This window comes from Brassica napus, chromosome C9, assembly GCF_020379485.1.
Source record: "Brassica napus cultivar Da-Ae chromosome C9, Da-Ae, whole genome shotgun sequence".
In the NCBI taxonomy this organism is placed as follows: domain Eukaryota; kingdom Viridiplantae; phylum Streptophyta; class Magnoliopsida; order Brassicales; family Brassicaceae; genus Brassica; species Brassica napus.
Window position 1 is genome coordinate 43,115,573 of NC_063452.1, and position 10,559 is coordinate 43,126,131.

Here is a 10,559-nt window from a genome sequence, read left to right on the forward strand (position 1 = left end):
GATAAACTCTGTAGGGGAATTGATGGAGATCCTTTGGAATTAGTCAGATATGCTGAAAGCGAATGTCATGCTTGGTTTAATGCGAATGAGATGGTATTGGATACTCCACAGGAGCTTCACAACGAGGAACCCCAAGCCATATGTTTGGATAACACATGTATGGTGGATAGATCATGGACTTCCATGGAACAGTTTAACGGTTGCGGATGGGTTTGGAAGGATAGTCTGGGACAAACACAACTTATGGGAACGCGGAATTTAAGTAGGCGAGAGTCTGCTCTACATTCAAAAGTGGAGGCACTGCGATGGGCAATGGAGAGTATACTTCTACATTCTTCGTATGAGAGTTTTGAGACAGATTGTAAGGATTTAATAGCAATGATAAAGGAGCCTCAAGCTTGGCCAAGTTTTACAACCGAATTGGAGGCGATAAAGACGCTCCAGCTATGCTTTCCGAAATTCAAGTTATCTCACGTCCCAAGAGCACAAAATGGAATATCAGATTCGTTAGCTAAGATTGCTAGATCCTTTCATAGGAAGCTTTGTTACATTGGTTGTTCTATTCTTGTCTGGTTATCCAGACCATCTCAAGTTCTTTGAGTAATAGAATAATCGTTTCGATGTAAAAAAATTACTTTTTTTTGCAACAATTTTAATTATAAAAGCAACAAATCTGCATGTTTCTTTTTCTAAAAAATATTTAACAGTCGATACGTTTAGCTCCTCTCAAACCTATAATTTCTCTTGTTTTTTCTTTGATTCTAAATGACATAACCCTTTCCTCATTCCTTAGATGATCATGAATGTTTCCTATCAGTCGTTACACATTGCATTGATGTATATGTATGCAAGCACGTACATATATACAAAATTTGCTGTTAGAAAGAAAATGGAAGTTGGAGGATGAGATAGGCAAAAATGGGGGTAGAGTCATTGTCATGTGCGTCATTGCTTCGGCTGTAAGGTCCACCAGGTCTGTATAAGGAGAGTCCTCACTGCCCCTACAACAGATAATCAAAGTTAGCTTGACAGGCCTAATTAATAGATACATTTGATTCTGCTGTTATTAAGAGTAGAGCGTGCATACAAACCTATATCTTCTGTGCGAACCAGAACTTACAAAAGTACATACAAAGACCACTTCCAAGTTCCACCTTCTGATTTCTTCTTCAGACCAAAAGATAAAAAGGTAAAAAATTACACTTTACCTACTTTTCTTTTAATTTTGTGACAATATTTTCCTCCTTGTTGCAGTTTCTTCTGTTGGTAATCTAATTTTATACTTCTAAATGTAGACTACTAATTTGAAGACCGATTTTTAAAAACTCTATGCATCTTTGCTTTTATGTTACTGTTTTGACCATACATCAAAGTTTACACTATGCATCTTTGCTATTATGGGTAAGAACAAATATGAGTAATGAAATAAGGGGTGGATGGGCTTTACATGTAATGCAAGTGGGCGAAACGTTAGAGCATGTTTATCCGGGGTAGTGAGTTTCTTGGTGCGTGGGGCCCCACAAAACCCTTAAGGATCGGTTACAAGAACTACTAATTAAGAACCGATTTTAGTGAGTTTCTTACACTGTTCGCGGGCCCCACTAACTCGTGGCGGCCCCACTAACTCGTGGCGGCCCGCGATTGGTTTGTTTTTTAATTTTTTTTCAAAAAAAAAAAATCTAAGAAATCAGGGATAAACATGGTCTTAGAGAAGACAAAAACTTACAGTGGGTCCACGGTGATGAAAAGTCTTTGTTTGAAGATTAATAGAAGCACTATTTATAAAACGGTATAAGAAGAACAATATGTGAATCACAGTCTGATTCTCGTATCATTGTTGAATAGTTGTGAAGACAAAGTTAAGATTGGGGAAAATACCCGAAATCGAAAAATCAAACTGAAATCCGGCCCAAAAAATTATACTAAACCTGAATTGAACTGGTATGATATTCGAACAAATCTAAAATTTTAGTATCTGAACACCCGAAATGAAATATTTTGAATACCGAAAATACCTGAATCAAAATTATGAAATTAAATATATTAATTATCATAAGATTTAATATCCAAGATATCAGAATACTAAAAAATAATCTGAATTATCCAAATACTTAAAATAGTTAAAAGTAATTTTTTTTAATTATTCAAAATAGTCAAAACACCGAAAACACCTTAAATGCATATTGGTTCTCTGTCCAAATATCTAAATTGTACCAATTTTTATGTTAATTTTAATATTTACAGAGGCAGAGGAGAAGGAATTGTGGGGTCACTTGACCCCAGTAAAATTTGGGAAACTTTTTTTTAGTGTTTTTATTTTTAAAATTACTATAATATTTAGTCAAAATTTTTCATTTGACCCCACTAATTTGTATTTAAAATTTTATGTGCCTCTATTAATTTGTAAAACAAGTATTTTTGTTACAATAATATACTCCTATATATATATACATATATATCTTATTTAAATATTAAATTTATATATCATGAATCCAGTCAAAAATTTCTAGCTCTGCCACTGGATATTTAACATAAATTATTCAAATTTATATGTTGTATATTATTTTTATTTTTGGATTTTAAGGATTATATGGTATATTGAGATTTTATTAATTTGTTTACATAATTTAAAAGGATATTTGAATCCAAGCTGAACCCACAAAGATTCAAACTGAATCACCAATATCCGAACCGAATATAAACAAAAATTTATAAATACTAGAATGGGATTTAAATCTCTTATCTCGAAAACTCAAAGCCCGAATAAATCCGAACCGAACCCGAACGAGGATCCGAATGTCTATCCCTTCACAAAGTTATTGACGTTGACATAATGGCATTGTGTATATTCTTTATGAAACGGTTCGATTCTTTAACTTGTCTGGTACATTGGTGATGAAGCATGCATGTCCTGTCCATTTGAAAATGAGACGCATGACCTTTAAGATCTTCGGTCTCACGCTCTGCTCTCCCAACTGATCTATTGCTTTTCTTCTGTCTCAAGCTTTTCTTTTCAAAATTTGAGTTTCATAGCCGCTTAGCCCTGCTTTGATGGATCTGCACGTGGTTGATTGTCTAAATCATATAAAAAGCTCAGTCTTGTTAGAGCGTAGTAGAGGAACATCTCTAAATAAGTTAGAGATGTGCTTTCATAAATAAGTGGGCCTTCTCCCATAAGCCATTTATGGTAGTATGTGACTTAAGTTCTGTTTTCTGATGCGCAAACTCCCACATCGCTAGAATAGTAAAAGACCTCGTTGTATATATAACCAAGAGACAGCAACGATGAACACGACCTTACTTGAACAGGATCTGTTCTATAGGCTCGTTACAGAGGCCTGACCTCTGTATCCTTGATTTCTAAGGAGACAGGCCCTATATCCTGGTTGATGAACCATGACCGTGCGACCAGAGCGTGATTAACGGCTAAGATCATCTCTAGATGTATCCGGTGCTGTAGAGGATCGTTACCCGGCTCGGTCTAAACCTTGCAGGGGAGGTTGCACGGCGGTCTGACAGGCTCCTTTCTTGTTTTTACTTGAAAATCGACCTTTTTAACCTTTCCAAATTTCCGAAAACTAGCGCTGATTAAGTAAATCAAAAGCTGTAATTTTCTTTCATTATCTATGTTAGTCGACACGATCAAATCTCCACAACCTTTACAGGGCCGACAACAGACGTGACCCTATGAATTCGTCCTGCAAGAGTCAACAAATGGAGTAACAGCCAAAACTAACATCAAATCTTTAACAGTGTTCAAGGCAGACAAAGAAGGAAGCGTGGTTTACACGCGATACATTGTAGACATTTTCCCCTCGAAGTCTGAATCTTCCTGTGTCCCTTCTACTTATTTTCCTGGCTTGGAAGTTAAAACCTAACATCATTTGTCAATCTGGATGCTTATACCTCTTCATCGCTTATAAAACTAGTACATTATTTATTGGCTACTCACTATATTCCACCTCAAAATATAAACTAGCTGGAATTGAGACCGAGTCATGCTTCCAAAATTAAAAGCTTTTAGACCATCTCCATCCATTAAGACCTTTAATGGGTACTTAAAACTAAATTAATGTTTAATTTAGTGATTTGAAAGGTTTAGAACTTCTATTAATCTATTTAATTTTTTCATACTCCATTGGTAGAACCTTATTGGAAAATACTAACCGGAAAAGAAAGAAGCTTCTAGTGTCGTCAATCGTCGTAGCTTTCGCCCTTATCCTCGCCGCCGCGATTTTCGCCGGAGTCCGATCAAATGTCAACTCTTCCCAACACGTTCCAGGCCTAGCTCAGAAACCAAGCCAAGCAATCTCAAAAGCATGCGAGCCGACTCGTTTCCTTGAGCTATGCATCGACTCACTCATGGACTTCCCCGGCTTACTCGCCGCCTCCTCCGCCAAAGATCTGATCCACGTGACGGTGAACATGACGCTACACCACTTCAGCCACACACTCTACTCATCTTCCTCCTTCTCCTTCCTCGACATGCCACCGCGTGTTCGCTCCGCCTACTGACTCATGCCTCAAGCTGTTAGACGATTCCGTTGACGCGCTCTCTCCTCTGTCGTTTCAGTCTCAACCGGCGAGACGAAGCCTCAAGACGTGATGACGTGGCTGAGTTCGACTCTTACGAACCAGTAATAGCGCGCCACGTAGGGTTCCTTACCAAACCCAAAAATACCAATTTAAGTAGCGGTCCTCTGTTTTTTTTTCAATTTTAATTTATTTTTCTTCCTTTTTTTTAAGTACCCTTGCGTAAGGAGCCCTGATGGACATGCTCTTATATCTTCATGAGTAGATTACAGTCTTACCAGTGCGTGTGAAAAATTATATCTAACTACCACATATTATTGCTGTTTCATATTGATCAACTTCTTAATTATACCCACTGAAATGACTTCTGATCATGAAACTTGTATGTAACAGATTAAGATCATCATAGTAACGAACTATTATGATTTGCTCAAGTTAGAATACTGGAAGGTTTTTTGCTGTGATTCCAACAAAAATTTGAATTTAATGTCTCAAGTGAAAAAATGTTTATTTTTAATCCTTGTTGTAAGTATCATTGGACTTTGTATGCTTGTTCTACTCCTTTACAATTCGGTGATGTATTTGTCTCAACGGAGTCTGACTTTTAAGTTAGTGTTTTTTTTTTCATTAGAAGAGAGTGGAAATAATCCGAGCGAGATATTGGGATAAGCTAATCAGGAATTAGGTTATGTTACTGAGATGGATGACCTTCAGATGTGAGCTATCGCTTTTCCTCTAACTCGAGCTTTTCTTTCCAAATTTGTGTTTCATGGATGCATTGATGGATCTGTATGTGACTGATTCTTTCAACCAGATTAGTGTCATGTATAATGGATTAATAAATAGATTTAAATAAATTGTCTTCTTCTGAGACTTGTTACAAAGTAGTGGAGCAACGTGTAAAAAATAATCAGAAATGGGCTTTTATATAAAAATACGTGAGCCCTCAACTATAATAAATCATATTGTATGGTTTTCCTAAGTTTTGTTTCTGATGCGATATATCGCAAGCATGATAAGAAACTTGTAATGCTCGACCTCCAAACCCTATTCTTGAGCCGTAACATTAGGGCGGCCCTGAGATGTTGGAGGCACGTGACTGTTTCTATGTAAATTTTTTTTTAACAAATTTGGGGGTCTAAAATTTTTTTTAGGAACCTATTTGTATGTAATTTTTTTAAAAAATTTGGGGACCTATTGCAAATGTTTCACTTAGCATGGTCCAGGGTCGACCCTACGTAACTTGAACCACAACAAACACCTGCATCCACTATAAAAAAAGGAAGAGGAGAAAAGAGTGAATAACACACAGTCATCCAGTGAAGATGGTCATGTCTGTCCACATGACTCCTAACACTATTAAACAACCTGCATGCAAAAATACTAATCCTAAAACATTCATCACCCAACATATTAGACAATCAACAAATATATCACATTATTCATATCAATACACAACTTTATTACGGAAAATTCTCCTAAATAGACCATTTTCAAATTTTGGTCACAAAAATAAATCACAAGGAGAAAAATGACCAAAATGTTTCATTTAATAAGTAAAAGGACCCTAAGGGCATCTCCAATGGTGCTCTATAATTTCCACTAAAATAGAGTAACTCTATTATAGAATTGATTTTGCTCCAATGGTTAACTCTATAATAAAGTTACTCTATAATAGAGTGAAATATAGAGGAGTGTTTTTTTTTTACTCCAAATATAGAGTAACTCTATTATAGTGTTTACCATTGGAGCAAAACCAACTCTATAATAGAGTTACTCTATTTTAGTGGGAATTATATAGGAGATTATAGAGCACCATTGGAGATGGTCTAATACCCTAGATATATAAAAAAATATTATTTTTTTATATGTTTTCAAATTCGAACTTTTTTATAATTTTTTTTTTGAAATTGTTTTTGATTTTTTTTCAAATTTTCTTTTTGTAATTCGAAAATACTTTTTGAAACTATTTTAAAAATTTTTATTTTCAAATTTTTAATATTTATTTTTTATTTTATAAAATTTTAAACCTTAATTTCAAATCTTCACCCCTTAACTCTAAACCCGAAGGTTTGGATTAGTTAACCCTAGGGGTATAAATGTATATTTACCTCTTTAATGAAACATTTTGGTCATTTTGATCTTTAGAGTCTATATTTGTGGCAAAAACTTTTTTTATTGCTATCCTAAGGTATTTCTCCTTTATTAATCACATAATCATTTCCCATCTCATAACCATTTCCAATATAATTAATAACATGACACTTGGGCTGCTTGCGCATTAGTTAGCCCAATATTCGAGTAAATCAGGATATAATCAATGAACACAATTACACATTTATCCAAATACTCCCAAAACACGTTATTCATCAATTTTGTAAAGGCTGCTTGAGCATTAGTTAGCCCAAAAGGTATCACTACGAACTCATAATGTCCATAACGTGTCCGAAAAATCATCTTCCTCACATCCTCCTCTGCTACATATATCTAATGATAGCCATATGCTAAATCAATCTTTGAGAACCATGAAGCTCCTTGAAGTTGGTCTAACAGCTCGTCAATATGTGGTGGCGGGTACTTGTTCTTAATTGTGACCTTACTCAATCTCATGTAATCAATGCAAAGTCGAAAACTTACATCCTTTTTCTTTACAAATTGAACTGGTGCTCCCCATGGAGAACTACTTGGTCGGATGAACCTTTTGTCAAATCTTCAAGTTGATCTTCAAACGATAGGGCACTTTAGACAGTGGAGCAACTCCTGGCACTATCTCAATGGTGAAAGCATCTTCCCCGTATGCTTTTTTTAGTGATTCAAAAACGTCTTCGTATGTTGCTACAACTGGGATAATGTCCAACTATGCATCTACTTCACCTCTCTTTAGGGATATTGTGGCAAGGTAAACTTCATTTATCTTTGATAAACTTCATTTATCTTTGATAACAATTCTTCGGCTTGAATTATCGATATGATAGTGAATTCTTTGGTAACATGACCTTATAGCTAGTGTGCATAAGTGTCCGAAAGATTCGACACTTATTACTAATAAATTTGATGAAATCTCCGGAAAAAGAAAAATAATTTCTAACTTATTTAGAACATTTCAAGAATATTCTAACCCTTTTTCTTTCTATTATGTCACTCCGGTTTTGAACCGGAGTGACCTTTAACCTAGGCTCTGATACCAAATTGTAATGCCCGACCTCCAAATCCTATTCTTGAGCCTTAACTTGAACCACAAGAAACACATGCATCCACTATAAAAAAGAAAAGGAGAAAGGGGTGAATAACACACAGTCATTTAGTGAGGATGAACATGTCTGCCCACATGACTCTTAACACTACTAAACAACCTGCGTGCAAAAATACTAGTCCTAAAACATTCATTACCCAACATATTAGACAATCAACAAACATATCACATTATTCATATCAATACACAACTTTATTAATCACATAAACATTTCTCATCTCATAACCATTTCCAATATTATTAATAACATGACACTTGGGTTGGCCGTCACCTCGAAAGGTCGTACGCCACCTTGGGCTCGTCAGCCGGTTTACGGGCTTTGACGGGATCGCCATGTCCTCATCCTCGGTCCGACTTCACACAATTTAATATATACTTGACCACATCACAACTCATCATTATCATTAACTATCATATCATAATCAACATCATCGCCATAAATAATTATTAAGCATCAATCATATCATCAAACAACAAACAATCTTCTAGACCTAGTATTTACGAATACAACTTGCCTAATAGTACTAAGAATCCACAGATCGCACCCTCACCTTTGCCTTAAGGTTGCAAGTAGATTCTGAAAATAATGGTCAAAGCGGTTGAAACACTATTCTTTCGATCATGAACTGTGATTGCATTCATAAAGAAAATTAGGATTTTCTGGTTTTGACAGAGCATCATGATTCTTGGCCAGCAAGCAACGTGAATAAGTATTTGGTATTACCTTTAAACAAGACAACGTCAACATATATATATTCCTTGCAACTAGATATTTCCAGAGACACCTTATTTGCGTCCTAAATCTCTCTGGTTCACCGGTAAACATTCTCAATAAACCCTTATGTGAAACTGAATAAACAGGTTTCAGACGGAATTTCTGGATTCAGAAAACAGTGATTTTTCTCCAAATTGAAGATAGAATAACTTCCAGAGTTTACCTCGTAATGGAGCGTTATTAATGGTTATTGAAAGCTGATAACGTCAGATTTCTAAAAATATCAAGAACGTCACCTAACTTCTTCAGTATCAACCAGAAATTCCTTCCCAATATGGCTCTGCGAAACAGAAAAACCAGATCTGAAAAGATTTCAGAAACGTAATGGTTTTCTCTCAACTTGTAGATTGAGTAACTAACTCATTTTACCTCGTAATTGAGATCCGAAAGTTACTTTGTCTTCCTTGCAACGAGATCTATCAATACAACTTGAGTGATTTGCTTATATCTGTCGTATCTGGGCTCAAACTTCTCTCTAGAACTCCAACTTGGCACTGATATCACAGAGTAACTGCAGGCTGAGTTTTCGGTTATTTTGGCAGAGCGTCACCGTAAAAATTGTCTCTCCCTTTCTTCTAGGTCGTGCCAGATTATCCAAAATTACTAAAATATCCTTCGTTAAGGTTTTGGCTTAAAACGTGGACTTTACGTTTAAAATTTTAAAATTTGTTTTTACGTATATAGAAGTACCAATTTTCTCAGTTTGTTTTTACGTATTTTACAAATTCTCTTTGATAGTCCTTCATGTTGTTTCAACTTTCTGAAAAACTGCGCCTGAGGTGGTGGGCAGCTAGAAGCTATAACAAGTTTATGGAATCAAGAGCTTTTATGTCGATGAAATCCTCGACAAAGCCGTTATAGCGGCTGAGTTGGTGGTGGCTGCTGCTGAAGACATCGGCAAAAATGTATCAAACATCAACATGAGCATTGCCCGTTGGCATGCTGACTTTGGCCTTAACCACCACTTATGTGACGGCAACAACCAACACAGACATTATAACAGTTCATTTTTGTCAACATCACATAAGAACAGATTGTGATAATAGTCTTTCATTATTAGGCCGAGAGTCATGAGTAATTATGTTTTCCCTTACTCATTACTCTTGACAGAAAAGGAAACAAAAGGTAATGACTAATGAGGAAGGGGAAAAATAAGCTAATAACAGAAAAGGAACGTTAAAAAACGGGAAAGAACAAAGTTACCAAAAAAAAAAGGAAAGAAAAGTAGGCAAAGTCGCAAGGAACCAAAAATAGGAAACCAAAAAGAAAAAGGATATGTAACTAAAAATAGAATACCAAATCCTTATAAAAGATATGCTTAATATACTGCCTCGATAGTTTATAAATATACAACTTTCAGTTCTCCTAGTCACATTCTAAATTTTTGTTTTGCCCAACATACACATCATGGAAATCATGGAAGCTACTCCAAAGTTAAATTACCAAATTGAAAAAAATTCTGAACTCCAAGAAAGTGGTACAATCCTAATCTACACAGAGTTCGTCACACAGATGGACATAGATCTGATGTTAGACCGGTCTAGTTTCTTATGTTCGTTATCTAACAAAGAACTCATCGAAGACGACGAAGAATTTCTTAGAAAACAAGAACTCTATCACTTCTTGACAGAATCAAGGGTCGATGAACTTGATGCTATCACGCTAATGAAAATACTCATTCGACTTGCCATTGAAGAAACTTCCTCCGTTGAATATTTTCCACATTACGCATTGTCAATATGGCTGACCTTTGATGTAGTAGTTCCTTTGAGGCAAGAATCAAACCTCGATGAATCTCAAATCGAGCTCGATGAGTATGAGAGGAGTGTCCGGTTTAGGCCCGCAAGTAAGCTAGGAGTAAGGTCTTTAAGTAGGAGAATATATAAGAGAAAACGAAAGACCAGCTTAAATGCGAACAGCTGCGGGACAAAAAAGTCTAGAAGAATTGCTGATCGGTGCAAAATTTGTTTAGAGGAGTTTAAAACCGGACGAAAAATT

At 35.7% G+C, this 10,559-nt stretch overlaps 1 protein-coding gene and 1 pseudogene across 1 annotated transcript; both read left to right on the top strand.

The window, feature by feature from the left end:
- The first annotated feature begins 3,291 nt into the window (after positions 1–3,291).
- On the top strand, positions 3,292–3,522 carry LOC125593778 (annotated as a pseudogene).
- A 476-nt stretch (positions 3,523–3,998) lies between these two features.
- Positions 3,999–4,515, top strand: LOC111209568 (probable pectinesterase/pectinesterase inhibitor 34). The gene is made up of 2 exons (XM_022709540.1): positions 3,999–4,054; positions 4,146–4,515. Exons 1-2 carry the CDS (start codon positions 3,999–4,001, stop codon positions 4,513–4,515), a joined length of 426 nt encoding a protein of 141 aa, XP_022565261.1.
- Positions 4,516–10,559: the final 6,044 nt, after the last annotated feature.

What these genes read in the sequence shown, in the direction of transcription:
- LOC111209568 (XM_022709540.1), top strand. Translation starts at nt 3,999, where the DNA reads ATGCTTCCAAAATTAAAAGCTTTTAGACCATCTCCATCCATTAAGACC. An exon ending in TCCATTAAGACCTTTAATGG is followed by an intron (nt 4,055 to 4,145) that starts GTACTTAAAACT and finishes CTCCATTGGTAG; the next exon opens with AACCTTATTGGAAAATACTA.